The sequence below is a fragment of the Cyrtonyx montezumae genome, unplaced genomic scaffold, assembly GCF_038088225.1.
Source record: "Cyrtonyx montezumae isolate F1298 unplaced genomic scaffold, pur_monq_1.0 scaffold_7, whole genome shotgun sequence".
NCBI classification, from domain to species: Eukaryota; Metazoa; Chordata; class Aves; order Galliformes; family Odontophoridae; genus Cyrtonyx; species Cyrtonyx montezumae.
In genome coordinates this window covers 9,223,160-9,244,544 of record NW_027072078.1, presented here as the reverse complement: position 1 = coordinate 9,244,544, position 21,385 = coordinate 9,223,160, and the positions used below count along the sequence as shown (strand labels likewise).

Here is a 21,385-nt window from a genome sequence, read left to right as displayed (position 1 = left end):
TTTACATCCTGCATTGATTTATCATTTAAAATTTAGTAGATTAGGGTTTTCAGTTTGATAGCTAAAATCCTATCTTCTCACTTACAAATACCACTTCTGTAATCAAAACTCTACTGTGCTTTGTATTCAGGCTCCAGTTCAGCATGGCACTTGCATGCACATTTAAAACAACATGTCTTAGTCTCTTGCTGTTCATCTGATGTATGTGCTTGTATTAAATGTGTGGACTGTAGATGTGTGCTTAAAATAATTTGGGTACCTGAGTGGTTGGCTGAATTTGAATCTGAGTGGTTTGAACTTCTGTTACAGTGAGGCTGAACACAGAATATAAGACCACTCTCTGAACACAAAAATATGTTTAGAAGTTGCAAGCTGTGCAGAGAATGTGATGCCTTTAAAAAAAACATACATATAATACTATACCTATCTGTTGGAGGAATAAAGTCACAAGTTATCATGCCTATATGTTATGTGCAGTATTTTAACCAGCACCAAATTCCTTTGAACGTTTCTTCTATATAATTGCTGGAAGGCTGTATCGGTCTCTGTTTGGAATATTCTTTTAATAGATGGATATTCTTTCGCTCCATAGTAATAAAGATATTCTGATGCAGAGAAACTGCTATCAAAAATGAGCAGAAGTGCAGATTTAATGGACAGTTTATCCCTACCTAAAAATGTTTCCAATAATTTCAAATTGTCTTATTGAAATTTTCTTTACCTTCAAGTGATATTAGTTTCTGTACACGCTGGTATGTTATTGATCTTTCAAATTGTCTGGATTTGTACTAATGCAGCTCTTTTAGAGGCTTTCAGAAGGCATTGTTACAGATTGTCATTTATAGTGGGGTGTGTTACAGTTTTGTTAAGCGTACCACACAGAATGCAATGTGTATCAGCATGGTTAACTGCCCACTCTGGAGATTTGAAATAAGAATGTGATTTTTATTTTAATCCCCATGAGCAGTGCAATAACTGACAATATTCTTTATATTCTTACTTCTAGGGAAGACCTGGTCTTAACTGAACCACCCCGTGCTTCCTTTTCTGAAGTGTGTCTTTCTTGCTTTGAATTTATTTTATTATTTCTAAGTAGGCAGCACCCTGCATTTTGCCTAATTTGCAACACTAAAAATAGGCTGTTTGGGTTGGCTTTTGTTGGTCTCAAGATTTGTGCATACTATATCAGTCATTCTTTTGAGTCTTGTTCAGTAAAATATCTAGGAAGACAATTGTCTTCACATGTTATGTGCTGGAAAAATAGATAGTACCATACTGCTCCAAGTGAATATTTTCACATCATTTTTAAATATACATATTTTTAAATATAAGTTTTCCTAGTAAAAAAAAATAGCTTTGAAAGATTGACTATTCACTGTATGTTCTGTTTAATTTATTATTAAATTAAACTAAATATAAATTACATCTTTCCTTTTATTTTCTGCTTTTAGGCTTGTATACAGAAAATAGAAATGCAAGACATGCTTGAACTGGAGCAGAAGTTAGTGGATGCTTTGAATTGTATTACTTTCCTGATAGAGTGTGTCAGCTTTTCCCCAGCAGACATTCAACTGAACAGGAATGTTTTCCAGTGGTATGCACGAATGCCAGATATCTTTGAAGAGCACAGAAAAATAATTAAGGAAAAAACAGAACAGTTTCAAGATGGTCTTAAGGTTTGTTATGACATTTTACGAAACCGTTTAGTTTCTGATTTTAAGCAACATATAGAACATGAAATAACGTTAGATGAAATAAACTCTTTTGTTTTCTCATATATTCTAAAAAGTTTTCAATATAATTTTTTGATAGTATTCTTGATATTAACTAATTTTTGTTTCTTCTCCACTCATTCACTTTTCACACATCATTAATTTTAAAATACAAGCCACATTTCATATACTGCTTCCTGAAAGCTCTTCAGTTACAGAATGTTCATTGATGTTGATGAAGGCTGTCTTTGTATGATGTAGTAAAATTCAGATAGCTCCTTTAGAGACATGTGTATGTCTTGAGAAGTCCCTTTGGAGTCAATTACAGTATGTGTAATTTATATTATAGGTCCAAGAAAAAAAAATTAAAAATAAATTAATTTATGTGTGATTTTCACGATAGTATGTTGATTTTATAACATAAATACATTTTAATTCAGATTTTTTAAACTTTTTTCTTTCCTACTTTTTATTATTATTTTTTTTTCCCACGTTCTTTACAAGACTTACCTGACAGTTTGCTGCACTATTTAAGTCCTAGGGTATGTTCACAAGGATTGCTTGTTGTTATGTTCCTTATGTCAGAGTTACTGCTTGCATAAGTGTCTGCTTTGGCTTTCATGCACTCCGTAGTCTCATCATCATTTTATCTTAGATAATACATATTTTGAGACAGTGAGTTTCTGTTTTTATCCAGTACATTCAAAGGTGTTTTTTTTTTTTTTAAATTACAAATAATTGTGCAGCATGGACCGTGTTATTTTGGAACAGATTATTGTTTTGCATGGTCTTATGCTTGGTTTCAGACAATGACCATTATTGATACCTGCTGTGAAATGTTTGTGGGCAAGTGAACTTGAACTGTCAGGCTTTAAGACAAAATACACTTATGTCTTGTGAAAATACTTAGCTTTATCTGTCATTTGATGAAGCTAATCCTGTTATTGTATTTTAATCTGTTGTGCACTAGTTATTTGAGTTTAGCTTTTTATTATTAGCCTACCAACTTTGATCATCGCAGCTGAAATTTCTTTGTCCATCTATATCCTATGGCAAAGCAGAGGAGAATCCAAAGTCATGTCTGTCATTTAGCCCATTAAGTCACTGCAGCTAATAGTAGGATTCAGAGCAAAGTTTATAATATGAGTGGAATAGATACTAGAAATCTCATAAGCAAAGATGCTGGATGTCTGCAAGTGTGAAGTGTCCTAACTTAGTGAGTCAGAATTGTTATTCCTCCTTTATACAGAAGATTAACTTTATCATGTTTTTTTTTTTCTTCATGATAATATGATTCAATTAGATACGGCGTGAACAATTTGTGGAGGACCTGAAAAGCTGTTTTAAGCAGGTTGAAGAACTTAGCACCTTTGGAGACATTCAGGAAGTCAACAGATATTTGAAGAAAGCTCAAGCACTAAATACAAAGTTGGATCTTGCTGCTGAAAAGGTGCAGGCTATAGTCTAAACTAGTCCAATAGTATGAACTGTGAGGTTTTATGTTTGTGTTGTCAGAGCCAAGAGTTTAGTTAGTAATGCAGTTACTGATATGTAGCAAAGTCATTCCTTATTCAACTCTGAAACATTTTAAACAATTTGCAATTTAAACAGTGAATTTACTGAGCATAATAAATTGTTGCAATATGGTCTTAAATTAGCAAAGTAGTTTTTGGCATGGAGGAAAAGGGGATTAAGCTTGTGTAGGTTTGCATAGATTCTGTAAAGTGTGATTTCTGAAGTTTACTATTACTTCCTGTCTGTTTTAGCCTCTGTATTGATACAAATTATAGAGGAATGTCTGGATACTGCTTTAAACTTCTAGTTGTGCTCCTCTATTGACAAGCTTAAATGTTGAGTTATCAGTGTTAATGATTGATTTGATTGCAGTCAGTGGCAGCAATTATATAATTGACTGGTTTAGTAACTCAAAACTTAGTTCGAAGCTTGTTGAAGACACTAGAAAACCTCTCTAATACCCATGGTAAGGACTTGATAGCACCATATAGCTTGGTTTATATTTCACACCTCAATTATTTCTCAACAGATTGATGAGTTTAATACAGAAGAAGAGTCCTTTGGGTGGCCAGTATCTCAGTACCCTCAGCATAAAACAATCCGGAATATTCTTGCTCCCTATCTACGTCTCTATGAAATGACTGTCGAATTCAACAGAAAACACGAAAACTGGATGGAGGGGTCGCTTATGGAGGTGGATCCAGACAAAGTAGAAGGAGATGTAGGAAACTACTGGCATGGATTGTATAAGCTCGAAAAAACTCTCCACAATTCTCCAAGTGCTTTAGCAATAGCACAACAGGTTAAATCAAAAGTAGAGGAGTTCAAATGCCACATTCCTTTAATTCAGGTGATTTGTAATCCTGGCTTGCAGGAAAGGCACTGGGAAGAAATGTCAAAAATTGCTGGTTTCCCTCTATCTCCTTCGGAGGACTCGAATCTTTTGTCTTACGTTAATTTGCACCTTGAACCATTCCTAGAAAAATTTGAAACTATCAGTGAAACAGCTAGCAAAGAACATTCACTTGAAAAAGCTTTAACAAAAATGATTTCTGAATGGGATGAAATGGAGTTCACTCTTCTTGCCTACAGAGAAACAGGAACTCATATTTTGTCATCTATAGATGATATTCAGTTGTTACTGGATGATCACATTGTAAAAACTCAGACGATGAGAGGCTCTCAATTTATTAAGCATAATGAATGGAAAATAAGGTAAGCTTTTTCTTTTGTTTTCCTATAGAAAGTCAGTATGTGATGTCACATCAAGGATATGATTAAGAGTTTAGAGCCTTCAGTTGTTTTTGTTCTCCTTAAGCAGAGGGTTAATCTCATCATAAAGCTTTTGTCTGTGTCTTAGAAGGTATTATTTACTTTTAAGCATGATTTTTACTTGTAATTGAAGTGCTAATACACTGGAGAGGCCACAAAACTGGTTTGACATGCTCTGGTACTGAAGATAGCAGACACTGTAACATTACTTCTGTTTAACCAAATAGCATTTGAGTTAAAGAAGGAAAGATCATGAACTAAGAAAATCTAGATTAACATTTCTACACAAATTTTAAAGCTGCTGAATCTTTTAGCTGTTCATTAAAATTAATTTAAAAGTGTCCTTTTTTTTTAGAAGGAGGTGAAGAAAAATGAAAGCAAGACAAATTCTAGGGAACAAATAGAAGATATTTTTTATACTAATGCAGAAGCTTCAAGTCCAAAACATCTTTACATGATAAAAATTCCGTGCTATTATCTCTGAACCCTATTTTTAATGTGATTTTTCTCTCTTTCCTCAATAAATCCTTAACTTACTTCATGAATTTCTCAAGCATAGCACATTGTGGAAGAATAATAGATTTCATCTAAAGTTTGGCTATAATTATCTAGCTGTATAACTCCAAACTCCCATTAGTATGCAGAAAAGCAATTTCAGATTTCAACACATAATAAATACACATGCATACTTATATATACACACACATTCCAATAAGTGCTAATTTTCTTAACTCTACTACACTGTAGTATATAGTGCATAGTTCCTTACTAATGTACAATGGTTACCTATACATAGTTAACTGTAATTATGTTTAGGAGAAGAGTTAAACACACTATGGTAGTTTCGTCTGAGTTTTGATGATCTATTTTTTTTTTTATACTTCGTAAGGGGTTTTTTTTGTTTGTTTTCTTTTGTAAATGGTGGTATTTGTGACTGGAGAAGGCATAACAGTAACTTCTGTATTTGAGATCGAGGTTGATTACACAATAGCTGCTTTCTCAGTATCCTGAAAAGCATGTAGAATTCTGGATTCCTGCCTGAGAGTTTTCTACATTCCTTGGTTTCAATTTTGGTAGAAAAAAATTAACTTTCCCCTTGGAAAGCTGCAATTTTCCCTGCCTTTGGTAAAAGGAAAATCACTATGTTTGGTATATAACTGCCAATACCTAAAAGACGAAAGAGGGACTTTGGGAGCGGAGAGATTACATTCAAGAATAGCTGTTAGAATGTGTAGCAGGTAAATGGGTGAATTAAGAAGTATATTTTCACGTGTATCATTTTACTGAATTATGTGCAGCTGATGTATGATTGTCCTGTGGAGAAAATTATTGTATTGTTTCATACAATGCATACTTCAACAGCATGCATTTTTTAAATATTTCCATCTGCAGTGCCCAGTGACTTGAAAATTGAAAATGATGCACTGTTTTTACAAAGAATTCTTTCAAATTTTCTGTGCCAGTGAATTAGGACTAGCAGTGACATTAGAGAACTGATAACGCCACATCTCTGATATTGATGAGATAGTGAAAATTATCAAATTATACAGTTAATGATTTTAAATGATGCAGAAAAACTGAGGAGTCTCAGATAAATGATGACTTAAATGGCTGATGATGAAATAACTATTGAATTATAAAATTATGTCTGTATTTTGATGTGCAATAATACTAATGGAATCTTTATCAAGAAAAGTGTCTAATATACACATTAGGAATTTGAATTCAGAAATAATAAGTGATGCTTTAATTGCCTTAAATTGGCTATTTATTACTTGAGTTCTTTAAATTAAGACCAAATGCCTTCCTAGAGCAATATCTACACATTTATGGCTTAATTTTAAAGCTAACATCACTTTCATGGCTTTCTGTTGCACCTAGCATGCAGTTAGACATAGTAATCCAATTAAACACTCAGTTTCTATGAATTGAATTGAATTGAATTTGTCTATATATACTACATGCTAAAGTGCGTGCAGTTTATTCCCTGATACTGTTAGTCTTCATATTAGGTTAATTTAGTCTATGAAATCCTAAACTCAACCTTAAAAAAAAAACGTTTAAACAAGCAAAGATGATTATGCTACAAAGTGTGAACTTTGTTATTTGGGAAAGCAGGCTAGGTGATATTCCATTGCAATGTTAAAGCTTATGCCTGCTGATAGTGCAAGTTGCCATAACGTCTTAGCACTGTGGGGGGAATGTTCTGGTAGCATCACTTAATGCATTTGGACTAATACTGTTTCACAGGGAATGGGAAGGAAAGCTGTTGTTAGTGCAAGAAATCCTGGACGAATGGCTGAAGGTTCAAGCTACTTGGCTTTATTTGGAGCCAATTTTCAGTTCTCCTGACATCATGACTCAGATGCCTGAGGAAAGCAGACAATTCAATACTGTTTTTAAAACGTGGAAAGACTTAATGAGATCAGTTTTTCAGGTAAGTGTCAGTGCCTTAAGAATATGGATTGAATCTGTAGTATGTACTAGAAAATTGCTTCTGATAGCACAGTAATCTGTATTCTGTTACTTCTCAGCCCCATTTCTTAGATTCTTTTAAAATCAACTTTTTAGAATTGTTTCGTATAGAATAATGGAAGCACTGCTTGGGGAGGGATCACTAAGGTTCAACTAGTCTAACTTCTGTGTTGAAGTGGGACGTTTGCCAGCACTAGATCAAGCCAGCCACAGCTTTGTTTTGCTGTTTTTGGAAACCTCCAAGGAGAGAGAATCTTTGGAAATTACCTCCAGAGACTTTGATGTTATACTTTGTAATTTCTAAGCTGAGTGTCCCAAGCAAACATCTGTACCTGTTGCTCCTTGTCCATTTGTCACTACGGAGAAGAGGTTGGGTCTGTTGGGTTTTTCAGTTGGTTGGTTGCTGTTTCATTTTTTGTTCTGTTTTCTTCTTTGATTACACTTCAAGTAGTTCCTGGCTCTAGTTAAATTTTACATTGATTTTCTCTTAACCAATGTAAAGTAGTCCTGTAAAGGTGATCCTGGTGCTGTTCTGCAATTGGCGTGATGTACATTATTGTTTGAGTGAAACTGTATGATTTCTGTCCCTCTCTCCCTCCCTTCCTTTTTCTCTCTCAAATTTTTCTGCTGCTGTTCCACATGTACTCTCTTCACCCTCAGCCCTGCCCCTCACGCTCTTTGGCCCTTATTCTAAATTAGAATAAGAAACTTTATCAAGCTAATATGAAATCAGAACTATTAATTCTGGGGAAGAATTGGATAAAAATAATACAAAGGCAAGAGTTTCAGAACTGTGTTTAGTAATGTATTTTTAAACATTGTCTAATGAATTATCCGTTTCAAGAAAATCTTCTAATTTAAATATTTAGTGCTAATCAGTTGTGAATTATTTTTGAACGTGATACATCTTATCATTGGCAGAAAATGATCATTTTTGGTTTGTGCAGGAAAGTATAAATACCAAAAGAGAAGTTTAATGAACCAAAGCTTATTTTCTCTGAACAAGTAGACCTTATGTTCCAGGAGATGGCGCTCTATTTCCACAAATACTGCAATTCCACTGTTTCCATTTTATGTTTTAGAGGAATATTGTTCCTCAGTCACTATTAATGGTCTTCCTTAAATAACAATGCAAACTTGAATATTCCTGTTTCTTTTTTTCTTTTTTTTTTTTTTTTGCCACTGTGTAACAAACTTGTGAGAGGAATCAAAATGCTTCCTTTATTTTCTTAGCTTTTCCTCACTTTACTTGAATAATCATGTTTTATGAATTCATTAAAAATATTGAATTTAAGCAAAATGCATTAAGAAGATTAAAGGATTTATTTTCTACTTGTCTTAAATTAAAAAAATATATGTATATCCCTCAAAAACTAGAATACAGAGGCATTTCTATTTGTTTTGAGGAAGAAAGAAAATAAGATAAGAAAGAAATCCAAGGCTGTAACCTGTGATGTCTTAAAACGATACTTGAAAACTAGAATTAGTTATGTACTTTTAGCAGGGTATTAGAACTGTTTTCGTACACTTGATTTATAGTATTTGTGACACAATATTTTTTCCTCAAATTGATAAAAAACAAAACTGAAGTTTGGAATGACTCAGAATAGGAGCATTCCTTTTTTCTCCTCCATGCGTTGGCGGAAGAGTAAATAGGAATTGCTGAGAAATAAAATGTTTGGGTTTTTTCACCTCATGTGAAAGCATAACCAAGTAGGAAGGGTGGCACTGGCAGGATGGCTTTGATTTTCCCCATTAGCTGTACTTATAATGCTAAGAAAGGGAACAATACCTTTCTCTGTTGCACTAGTTATGCATTAGAAAGTGTTTTATAAAATAGATGATTAACTGCATTTGCCTGCTGACAGGATAATTATCTATATGTAGATGAAAAATATGAGTACTTAATTCTGTTTTGGTATGATGCAAGAGGGAAGTAATGGAAGGTAAATGTATTTCATTCATTTCATGTATTTCACTGTTTATTATGTTGGAGAGGCTTAGCCTATGATGATTAATTAGATAAGCATACAGTTATGTTTTTTGTTGTTATTTGTTTAGTTGTTTTCGGTAGTTTAGAAGCATATCTGTATCATGAGCAGGGAATTGAACCAAAGCTAAATGCAAACTGCAAACCATCTCAAAACGTTATGAGTTTTTGAACTGAAGCTGAGTTTGGAATTTGTTATTGATTGCTCCAAACTGAAGCCAAACAGCAGTCAAATGTGCATTGTTGCTCTATGAGGCATTTGTTTCTCGTAGATATATTTTGGACTTTGCACAGCAGTGTGTCTTGTCTCTCTTCATCTGTCCCTGTAGCATGACCAACCCTTCTGCCCTGTGATGTAATTCTGCCAAGAGTTTCAGGAACTTTTTTGGAGTGAGATGTTCTGTTCTATAATGGACTGTGACAAAACTAACTACTCCTACTGGAAATAGTTTGTCTACGTCTTTGATTTTTACTCCCAGAGCTGCAATATTCTACAGCCAGGAGTTCTTACATGTCCTTGATAGATTGATTAGCCTGAAATACTCCCTACTAATTTCTTTGGTGTTTCTCATTATTTAGTTACTTGTGTACTTACATATTTTTCCCCCTTTAATCCTAATTACTTGTAGTATGTAGTGCTCTTACAGGTACAGACTCACTGGATAGAATGGAGGGGACTTAAGTGTTGAATAAGATTTCTAGTTAGCTCTGTTTCCTTCTCTTCTGTGTCCTCAATCAAATTCCAGGGAAACACTAGTAGTAAAGCAAAAGCTATTGTATTGTGTTCCAAGACTTATCACTTCCCCTTCCCTTCCTGGGATTTTGTAGAACTTTTATGTATTGCAACAAGACTAAGTTTGAATCAATTCATGGTTAGCAAGTCAGATAATGTACAAGTATGGGCCTGAAAAGTGCAGTACTTGAATAAATTCAATCATACGTGATCCCAAGCCTGCACAGGAACTGAGTAGAAGCATTTGTCTCACTGTCATAAATCTGCAAATCTGTCTTTCCTGCTTGCAATGTCTCACTGTGCTACAAAAATCCCATATTTAGTGAGTGGCTTAGAAATATAATGGCAATTAGGTTATAAATAGGTCACAGGGTGTATTAAGTGCCAGATTTTGCTGTTCAGACAACTGAATTTCTTTCATGCTTTTTAGCTTGAGAATCTTTAGGTCTTCTGCAAAAACCTCTTTCAACTCATGCAGTTTTATTTATTTATTTATTCATTTTAAGCATTTATATACTTTCCACTGAAGGTGTTCATTTGAAAAGCAGTAGCTAAAAGATATATGTTGTTATCTGCAAAGTGTAAAAATGTAAGAAACAGTGTTTATCAAGTATATCTTAATATGTGTTATGCAGGTGCTATTATATGAAATAAAGATGAATTTTGCTCAAGTCTTTTCCTGCAGTGCTTTATTATGCAGGCACTAATGTTTTCATCTGATTTAATTTTTTTTTTCAGGACAAACATGTGCTGACAGTAGTAACAGTAGACAAGATGTTGGAAAAACTGAAGAAGTGCAATGAATTTCTGGAGATAATTCTCAAGGGTCTTAATGAATACCTAGAGAAGAAGCGCTTGTTTTTCCCCAGATTCTTTTTTTTATCTAATGATGAACTCCTTGAGATTCTTTCAGAGACCAAAGATCCTACCCGGTACAGTAGTATTTAACAGATGCATTTGTGACTCGTTGTGCATGCAGACATGTTTGTCATATAGTCTCTCTGAGTCTGTAACTTTCTCTTTCCCACTGACAGATATGGCATTAAGAACGAACTGGGTTAGATTATATATTAGGCAAATTAAGAGTGATTTTTAATGCAAGTAATTGAATTCATCTTTATATTATCTTTATATTCATTATTAATAGTGAAATTAACATACTGTTTTTCTTTCTTAGTTGCAAGTTGAATATCGGGTAGGACCCATACACTGCAGTTTTATTCCCACTGTGCAGACCTCATAGTGTCCAGTGTAAGGTCATGCAAGGATAAGAATTAAAATAATAAATGTCCATCTCATCACGAAGAAATATTCATACAGTGCAATGATTAGGATTGGTTTACTTAAATCTTTTAGTTTAGTATTGTTCTGTGGGAAGGTGTGTAAATAACGAAACTTTTATGTACTCTAGGTAGATTAGTTGTTAAAGAGAGGATTCCTATTCCTCTCTTTTTTAGCTTATATATTACAAAAAACATGTAATATTTTATATTTTTGATTGATCCTCATAAAATAGTGCAGCAGGCATCTTGCAGGTGTAACAAAAAATATCGCTAATAATAATAATTTTTTAATAAGCTTTAAATGTTCTTTTAATTAATTTCTTCAAAAAAAATTTTTCTGAAAAGTTGGATCTACTTTTCTAAGACTGAAAAAAAAAATAATGTCAGAAACTGTTTAATACTAGTTTTGCCTTCTAGAGTACAACCTCACTTGAAAAAGTGTTTTGAAGGAATTGCAAGAGTGGAATTTACTGATGTGCTAGATATTACACACATTAAAAGCAGTGAGGGAGAGACTGTGAAACTCACACAGATTATTTCAACCTCTGAAGCTAGAGGTCAGGTTGAAAGATGGCTCGTTGAACTGGAGGCAGCTATGCTGAATTCTGTCCACAAGGTAACAAACCATAATGCTTTTATTTTTATGACAAAAATAGTCAGTAAGGTGATTGATGTGTGGCTGTTTAAAGACTAAAAGTACTAGTTGTGGCAATTGTGTTGTGTGTTGGATCTGACACAAAAACAAGTATATTTAGGACATGAGAAAATTGCACATGGGATGCAAGGAAACTGACTCCAGTTGTACCAGAGGAGGTTTGGACTGGATATCAGCAAGAATTTTTTTTCATGGAAGGAGTGATAATGCATTGGAATATAATGCCCAGGGCAGAGATGTAGTCTGCCCCCCTAGGGTTACGCAGTAAAGTCCGCAGAAACTCGTGCTTGAAGTCAAGCAAATATCAAGTAGTCTGTTGAATTAAGGCATTTAATAGTTATATTTTCTGGAGGCAGAAGGGTTCTTTGATTACATGTCAGCTCAGCTGCAATCTGATTTGTCCTTTATCAGTGATTAACTGGCGCTTCCAAGTATCAATGCATTTAGGCATATTTTCACTCAATATTTCTTGTCCTCAGTTCCAGATGAAGTTATTTAATCTTTATTTCTTTAGGCTAATGTCATTCAGACTTGATTTCTTTGGTTAACATTCACATACACTGGAACCACTTTTTATTCTTTGCACAGCATGAGCATTAAAACAATGAATTCAGTCTATTAATGTTATACCTTTTAATAATAATCATAAGGAATTGATAACATTTTCTGGATTTATAATGCTCTAAATTTCTTTAAAATGAAAAGCAGTTGTCCCAAGGATCCTTTTGTCAGAGGTTGTTGTTCTACACCTGGTGTGCTATTAAAGGGCAAGGTTTAAATGAATGTGTGCCATTATTTTTTCATATTCCTTTTAACATTCCTCTTAATTCTGACTACCTTAATTAATATTCCTGTCTTCTTTTCAGATTTCAATATTCTAGTGTTCCCAGTCTGATCCCATCATCGTGTCATGTATTTAGCTATGTCTGTCATTTTCTTTCTTCCTCTTCAATGTCAAGTGAGATAATCAAATGTACACACTTCTCCTGACACTGTTGTACAGTATAATGGTTTAATTGTACTAATGGCATATCAGGAAATAAAAATGAATACATTCATCTGCTTGGTGCACATCAGACATTGGCATACTGAGCTGTATAAATAAGAAATATTTAAGCATCATTTGTCTGTAAAGCTTTTATAATGATGTGAAATGTAATATTTACATAGTTATGGTGTCAATGCAGATACTATTTTTTTCCCATAATAGGTAATTCCTGCTGTTCAGTATATAGATTGTTAAAAGTAAAGAGACTTGGAAGTGCAGGACATACAGTAGATTTTCATCCAAGTAGTGTTAAATTGACTTTCTGAGGAGACATCTAAATTTATTGAAGCTTTTGCCTTACTTAGGTTTTGTTAATGGGAGGAAGGAAAAAACACAGTATAGACTGAAAGATTTTTTCCAAGTTTTGATTTCACTGGGATTATCCTTGAGTGATGTAATAATCAGATTCATCATTCTGTTATTAGAAAATGTACTTGAAGTTAGATAGAAGTTTAAAAGATACGAACTGCGATGCTAAAAGCTGAATTTTTAGCAGAATAACTGGATTTTAAAAATAACTTTGTTCGGGTTGTTAGTTCCAACTAAAATGTGCTTGTACTTCTTTTATAATTCCATTGTAGATGGAGGTAGAAAATTTTATTTTTCCAATAGCCTAAATCATATTAGAATGTATTTTGAAATTAGTTCCCAGAATTTTTTGTGGTCAACTGGTTCATTTTATTACAGTTTTGTTTGTTTAGTCTTAGAGAGATTTTCTTGTAAGATGTTAGTGACATAGAGTTCAAATTGAGGATGATTTATTTTTGATTCTTAGTATTGCAACCTAGCCCAAGTTAGTTCCAAAGCTAAACATTACTTATTTTCATATGTGGTTGCCACATGCTTCTTTCCTATGTAGGCCATTGAGGATGCAATTGAAGCTTATCCCAAAACTCCACGAGTTGATTGGGTACGAGAGTGGCCTGGGCAAACAGTTCTTTGTGTATCCCAAACTTTCTGGACGATGCAGGTAGAGATGTCTATTAAAAATGGCCAAAAGGTAAGAATATTCACTCTTTATTTAAGTTTTGTCAAATGGGTGTAATGCAGTGGTAAATCCAGTCTTTGATTATAATCTTTTTGAAGGAGTAGCTACTCAGTTTAATCATTAATCTTTTTAATATGTGTATTAAAGGTAGACTTGAGCTTTGATTCTTGAAGACTTCAAAGTTAATATTTTCTTTTGAATATAGTCATGCTTCAGCATGATATCAGATTATGCTCTGTGTTGCTTAACATGTATGTTACATGTTTCTGTGAAATCAGGTCATTGGTGTATTCAGATAGCATTAACTAGCATAGATTATCTGTTTATCACTGGTTTAGCTTAGCTTCCTGAATGATTAGTGCTTTTTATAAATATGGGCTAGCAGAACATAAGTACCATATTCACTCTTGTCAAATAATAAATGATAATACAGAACATATTATCTATTAGCTAGGTAGTGAGAAGCAAGTAACCTAAGGCACTGAACTATGATTCAGGATATATACATTTTGCAAAAACTGTCTTCTGTTTTATTGATAAGGATTGCTCTTACCCCTGATGTTTGGAAATGTACCAGAATTATTATGGATATGCATTATCAGATAAAGTAACTAGATGTTCATTCTGATGTTAGAACAGAAAGGAGCATCAGGATTATACAATTATACCTTTTTGAACTTCATTATACTGTCTTACTAATTTTTGCAAAGAGATGATATATAAAAAGATGGTATATATAAAGAGAAACTTCTGCAGTTCTTATAATTTGGGGTTCTTGCTGTTCATAAATAGCTGAGCTATATTGCAAATATAAGCTTAAATCTACTCTTAAATATATGCATGGAGTATTTCAAGGCCATATAACAAGTGGAAGCGATGCTTTCTGACAACAGTGGGTCTTTCAGGAAGCTTTCTTTGTCTGATAAGGGAAAAAGAGCTTCTGAGTGGATGGAACTAAAGGAAAAAGAGGACTGTGTTTCTAATACAAGGAATAAGTCTTGCAATAGATTGGAAGATTTGAAAAAGACCTTAAAGGTGTTTTTCTAGAATTGTAACATTCCTTAAACATAGAAATTGTGTTGTATACATATAAGCCTGTCTTTAAAATATGTTCATTTTCATTTTCTGAAAGTGAAATTTGTAAAAAGCTAAGGAGTAATTCCAGTATTACAGGAAGAAAATAAGTATACTGTTTTGTATCCTGATATGTGTTGTTGATGTCTCATGTACTGTTCTGTAACATTAAAAGAACAGAATCAAACAGATAAAAGCCCTGTTGAACTGTATCTGTGAATGATAGTTATCTATTATAATAGTGAGAAGGAATATTTTGATAAAGAGAAATAAAAGTAATATTAAGAAAACAAATCTCATGCCTTAGACTAGATCTGCAATTGCCTAATTTGTAAAACATTTCTCAGGCACTAGAGGATTTTCTGGAAGAGAATAATAGACAGATCGAGGACATTGTCACCTTGGTGCGAGGAAAGCTGTCTAAGCAGAATCGTGTGACGCTTGGTGCACTTGTTGTGCTTGATGTTCATGCTAGGGATGTTCTTGCATCTCTAGTAAGGAAGAAAATCAAAGATGAGAATGACTTTGAATGGCTTAGTCAGCTTAGATACTACTGGGAGGTAAGTGAGATCTCTTGATCCTATTAGAAGGTAATTTCTGTTCACAGCTTTTCAATTTCTGCTTGCTTGCTGACACAGAATAGTTACTCTAACATGGTAATTTCTGCTGATAAGAAAATATCTTTAACTGATAATTCTGTGCATTGCTAACTAAAATTCCAGTAGACAAATACTAACAGTTTATAATTAAAATCACTTTTTCTTCACTGCTGAATATCAGAATGTTGGCTGAATCTGCAGGAGAGATTCGTGTTGTTCACACAAACACTATTCAATTTTACCATTGTTTATTATTATTTTAGGGATGACAACTAAACATTTTAATCTGATATATTATCAATATTATTTTATTCATGTGTTACTTTTATTGGAAAAATAACATTTAGAGATAGTAAACAATATATTTGCATTTGTCAGAACAAGATTTCCCGTATTACAGAAGACATTGCACATAAAACTAAAATATACTGTATTGTCATATTAGAGCCATCAAGTTGACTATAAATTCAGCTATTGGTTATTGGAGCTCCTGGAGCAAGTCCAGTGAAGGGTGCTAAAATTTTTTTTTTTTTTATTTTTTGGATGAAAGTTAATGGAAAAATGTTTTTGTGTTCATACTTGTTTTCTATCTATTAAATGGTGATATTTCTGTTTATTCGAATCACAGGTTGTCTCAGAGCAATGTACCAGTTGTTTTATATCTTGTGCTCATTTACAAATTTAAGGAATAGTCTGTTGTTCTTTTATTCTTTTCTGTAATCATTTCATCTATAAAGTCAATGTCTTTTTTCATTAGGAAGGACACCTTCAAACAAGAATGATCAATGCTGGACTGAGATATGGATATGAATATCTTGGCAATACGCCTAGGCTGGTTATTACTCCACTTACAGACAGATGCTACAGGTATCTGCACTTGTTATTAAATGTGCTGTGCTAACAAGAATCATCTCAGTTGAGATATTTTAAATAGGCCTAAAATGTGTGATTATATTTGTTTATGTTCTTATAGGCATAATTAAAATCGTAGTAATTGATTAGAATTCATCCCATATGAATATTTTAATTTAAATTTCTAATAAATTTAATCCTTTGTGACACTGTGAGTTGGGGATAAATTTCAAGAGGAATTACAAGTTTAAAAATGGATGGTAAGCGATGTTCTTTTTATAACTTCTAGTAAACTTAAAACATTACTATGTGTTTGTTGACTACAACTTCCAGGAGCAAGCAAACTACAAATTTGTCTAAGTACAGACATAAACATTTAGGAGTTTCTGGTAAAAGTTGGAACAGCTAGAAAAATGGCCTAAAATTGGAAGATACATATATATATATATATATATATATATATATTTCTGTTATTTTATTTTCAGAACCCTATTTGGTGCGTTACATCTACATCTTGGAGGTGCCCCTGAGGGTCCTGCTGGAACTGGAAAAACAGAAACAACAAAAGATTTAGCAAAGGCTATAGCTAAGCAGTGTGTGGTTTTCAATTGTTCAGATGGATTGGATTACATTGCGTTAGGAAAATTCTTTAAGGTTTGGAAAAGTCTTGTGGATCAATTATATTAAAACGTGGTAATTGAAATGTAACTTCTTTCACTTCCAGACCACCGTATAATGCTAGTATTGTGCATATAGGTCTGTCTTCACCTAAGAATTTACACAAAATATCAAAACGTTTTTTCTGTGCTTTAACAAAAAAACCTACTGATGTTTGATACAGACAACATGGATGCCCTTTGAATGAGTAGAGAGCTCTGTATTATGAAAATGTATTCTGAATGGTATCTGTGCCATTCCAAACAGTTTCATGTTCTTAACCGGGATGGTACAAAAATAGAGCAATTTTGCTTTTCTCTGTGGCATTTTTCTTCCCATTTGTGTTAAGGGGCAGAACCACATACTATGGTGTCAGAATTTGATGTGACAGAAATTTGAACAAACAAACAAAACAATGGGCTACCCAGGGAAGTGGTGGAGATACCAACCCCGGAGGTATTCAAAGAACCTTTAGACATTGTGTTGAGATACATGGTTTAGACAGAACTATTGGTGACAGCTGGATGGTTGGACTGGATGATCTTGAAGATCTTTTCCAACCTTGGTGATTCATTGATTCTATGAAAACAATATTTTTTCCATGTAAAGTGATTAAAAGCAAAATTCTGTGTCTTAAATAGGACTTTTAGAACAACAGTTAACAAATCACAAGATTCTGTCTAAACACTCCATGTGCAGCTGAGGCAGTACAGCAGCATTTAGGGAGCATGTAGCAAAAAAGAGCTATAATCTGAATGGTAGGAAAATAGAATTGCTCTGTAATTATACCTTGGGCAATGTGTCGTGCTGTTATATGTTGTAAAAAGACAGTCCTCTTTGTTGATACTGTAAACAAAATGGTTGATTTTAGCCCTGCAGAATTCCTTGTGTTGCCTGTTGTCAATGTGAACCCTATCAGGCATATACATGAAATAAAAGAATGAGTAGGTATTTTAGAGGCCTGTTTTGAGGTGAAATCTTCCCCCTTGTCCAGTTCCAAGATACCGACATTAAAGTTAAAAACATGCAAATTGTACATATTTGATAGCACTTTGCATGTGGCAGAAGAAACAGGATTTCAGTATATGTGGTATAAGGGGTATTTTGTTGTTGTTTTGTTTTTTTTCTGCCCAAGCAAATTTATTTTATACATTTCTGTATTTCTTTTTGATGACTACTACTATCTGGAGTGAGTTTGATTAGACCTCAGTGCACAAGATCATGAATATTGTTAGGTTGCTGTTGTACTTGATGATCTTGAAGGTCTTTCCCAACCTGAGCAATTCTACGATGCTATGTAAATTCTGTTTTCGCACATTAAATCTTTTTTGGTATGTTCAAAATAAATGGACACCAACCAATTAATCTTTTGTCTGTCTCTTCCAGGGTTTGTTATCTTGTGGCGCATGGGCTTGCTTTGATGAATTCAACAGAATTGATTTGGAAGTGCTTTCTGTGGTTGCTCAGCAGATTTTTACTATCCAAAGAGGTAATCTGTTATTGGAATCATAACTTTGTTCTGCTTATGACAAGAAATAAAGATGGGGGGGGTGGGGGGGGAAGTAGTCTAACAATGACAATAGCTTTTATTTCTCTACAGGCATTAATTCAGGATCTGATACATTAGTATTTGAAGGAACTGAATTGAAACTTGACCCAACATGTGCTGTCTTCATTACCATGAATCCTGGTTATGCTGGACGTTCAGAGCTTCCTGACAATCTTAAGGTATTGTAACATTTGGCATTTTATTCTTTTACAAGTTAATGGAGAAAGAGAAAAAAGAAATAGCTTTTTGTCAAGCACAAGAATTAAAATTATTTAATATCAGTTATGTTCAGGTCTTCTAAACAGATTTTTATATTACGTTGGTATAAAAATAATATCTAAAAGAAAGTTATTTAAGAATATTAGATTCAAAAATAGGAATAAGTTAAATTTAAATATGTTGAGAAATTGTGAGCGATTTAAGGTCTATTAATCTGTCAGGATTAAAAAAACTCAACAGAATAATAATAAAAAATGCTTCATGTTTCTTTGCTATGCACCTGAAAGTTCAGAAAATAAAATAGCACTATATTAGTTATAAAAAGTAAGTGATTTCTTAATACTGAATAAAAAATTCATCTTTGACTAATTTTCCTTATGACAAAGAATTGAGGTAAGATCTGATGGGACTCATAGTGGTTTTTAATGTTAGAGATTTCTGTCTTCTGTAAGTTCATTATTGAGTGATTGTTACAAGAGTGCTACACTCTTGACTTAACACTTACAGTTGTCATATGTCCATAGCAAGAAAAGAAATCTGAGCACAGAGATTGATAAATTGATAATGTGCAACCTTGAGTGAATGTTTCTCGGAACTGTTTGGTGTTGCTTGGCAATATGTGCTATCAATAGAAGGTTCAAAAACATGTTTATAAATGAAAAAGGATAAATTGGAAAACTTGTTAAAAATTATTAAAACGCGACAAAATTTTTGTCTGTTTGAAAGTATTCTGATAATTGTTTGGTTAAATTATGGTAAAACTGAAGCACTGGCTGCAGCTAAACAGTGCCAGTATATAAGTCTGAAAACAGCACCTTACTTATGGTACTTGAATTGCACTCCCCTATTCCTTTTAAAGCTTCTGGTATTTTTGTGTGTTGTATTTTTTGTTGGTGTTGTTTGTTTTTGTTTTTTGTTCTTGAATGAAGAACTACAGCCATGAATTGTCATAGTGGTAAAGTATTGCTGAGTAGTTACGGAAAACTTAAACATATTATGAGGTAGTGATAATAATGGAAGTTAACTTTAATTGGCTCCTGCTTTATTAAGGAAATAATGGAAACGTAGTGTTTTATGTATCTATAGAAGACGTTGTATATAATAATATGCAATCTTTTCAGATGTGATTTTTTTCATTTATGTATTTAATAGGCTCTCTTTAGAACAGTAGCCATGATGGTTCCCGATTATGCCATGATTGCAGAGATAGTTCTATACTCTTGTGGTTTTGTTTCTGCACGACCTCTGTCTGTAAAAATTGTTGCTACATACCGTCTATGTTCTGAGCAGTTGTCATCTCAGCACCATTATGATTATGGAATGAGAGCTGTGAAGTCAGTACTTACTGCTGCTGGCAACCTGAAGGTAAATGATTTCTTAAATTCTCTTTCTCCCTGGTCACTTGCTCAGTAGTGTAGCTCTTTCATAATAAAAGTTACACAATTCTGTATACTGACAAGTGCATACTCAGTGATGCACGTTAAAATGAAAAGGGTATGATTTAGGGTGCATGTGGAGAGAATTCAACAAGTTCATGGGCCAACCACCAATTATCTCTGTATGGCAAGCCCTTTAAATGTGCTGATTAACTTTCAAGAATTCTAATTCAATGCAAGTTCAGTGAGTAGTACTTGTCATGTTGGCTGCCACTTTGTGTTATTTTCTTTACACCCATAGATGCTTTTGCCATAATATGTTAACACCTTCCAATAGCTCACTGGCTAGTCTGCCAAATGTTACTCCAGTCTCTCTCCGCTCTTAAAGAAGAACTGTTTAGGATACAGTATTTTATTTTGACATGCACTGTGAATGAATGCCATCTAAGATGTCTTTTTCAGTTCAGTTTTTTTAAATTTATGTAATGTATAATTCTTTTTTATTTTTTTTAATCTTTAATCCTCCTATTATCAACCTTGCCCTCCCTCCTCCTGAAAAAACAAACAAATAAACAAAAAAAACAACACAAACAGCAAAACAAACCAAAGCAAAGAGGTAAACAAACTGCATATCATGGCAAAAGGATGCATATTTCCTTCTGACGGACGTGTCTCTGTGCAAGCTTTTAGACCTTTTAGGTTGAAGGCAAAAGGTTTACCTCAAATCAGGAAAAAATGTTATTTTTATGAAGGAAATAATTGCATATTATAAAGGAAGAATTCAGTGTTTTAGGAAAAAATACAATTTACAAAAATGTCCTTAACTGAATGTAAACTTAAGTTCGATTGGCTTGACTATAGAAAGCCTCTGTAAACACACTAATATCAAAGAGTAAACATAAATACAGAATGCATCCTATTGTTTGATGACCTGAGCCTGACAAAAATACACAGATGCAAAACAGGAACTGTTCTGTAAAACAGGCAATTAACGTTGGCTTTCTGAAACTATAAAAATAATTATATTTAATATCTTTTTTAGCTGAAATATCCATTGGAAGATGAAGAAATTTTGCTACTTAGGTCCATCACAGATGTCAACCTGCCTAAATTCTTGTCTCACGATTTACCACTTTTTGAGGTAAAAAATAAATATTTAAATTAATGTTAAAAATATGTTAAAAAATACTGATATTATATAACAGATCAATCAGAGAAATTGTTCAAAGACTTCAATTTAGCCTCGGACTATTTTAAAACATTCTAAACTGTTCCTTCATAGTAAGTGCATTAAACATCTGGGTGTACTGGTTGAAGTAATGACATAATCTGAGATCTTGAATACAGACTGTATAAAAATAGCACCTTATAAGTCTTCTTGAGGAACT

The 21,385-nt window shown here is 33.4% G+C and overlaps 1 protein-coding gene across 1 annotated transcript in view; it reads left to right on the top strand.

Annotated features, from left to right (window-relative positions):
• Window positions 1-21,385, top strand: part of DNAH7 (dynein axonemal heavy chain 7) — a 158,014-nt gene that overhangs the window by 17,480 nt on the left and 119,149 nt on the right. Inside the window, exons 15-28 of the mRNA XM_065750607.1 lie at window positions 1,452-1,676; window positions 3,016-3,162; window positions 3,757-4,442; window positions 6,750-6,936; window positions 10,436-10,629; window positions 11,398-11,596; window positions 13,543-13,683; window positions 15,093-15,305; window positions 16,102-16,211; window positions 16,682-16,850; window positions 18,240-18,342; window positions 18,454-18,581; window positions 19,774-19,986; window positions 21,040-21,138. Of these exons, the coding sequence (XP_065606679.1) occupies window positions 1,452-1,676; window positions 3,016-3,162; window positions 3,757-4,442; window positions 6,750-6,936; window positions 10,436-10,629; window positions 11,398-11,596; window positions 13,543-13,683; window positions 15,093-15,305; window positions 16,102-16,211; window positions 16,682-16,850; window positions 18,240-18,342; window positions 18,454-18,581; window positions 19,774-19,986; window positions 21,040-21,138 (2,814 nt within the window). The remainder of the gene's footprint in view (window positions 1-1,451; window positions 1,677-3,015; window positions 3,163-3,756; window positions 4,443-6,749; window positions 6,937-10,435; window positions 10,630-11,397; window positions 11,597-13,542; window positions 13,684-15,092; window positions 15,306-16,101; window positions 16,212-16,681; window positions 16,851-18,239; window positions 18,343-18,453; window positions 18,582-19,773; window positions 19,987-21,039; window positions 21,139-21,385) is intronic.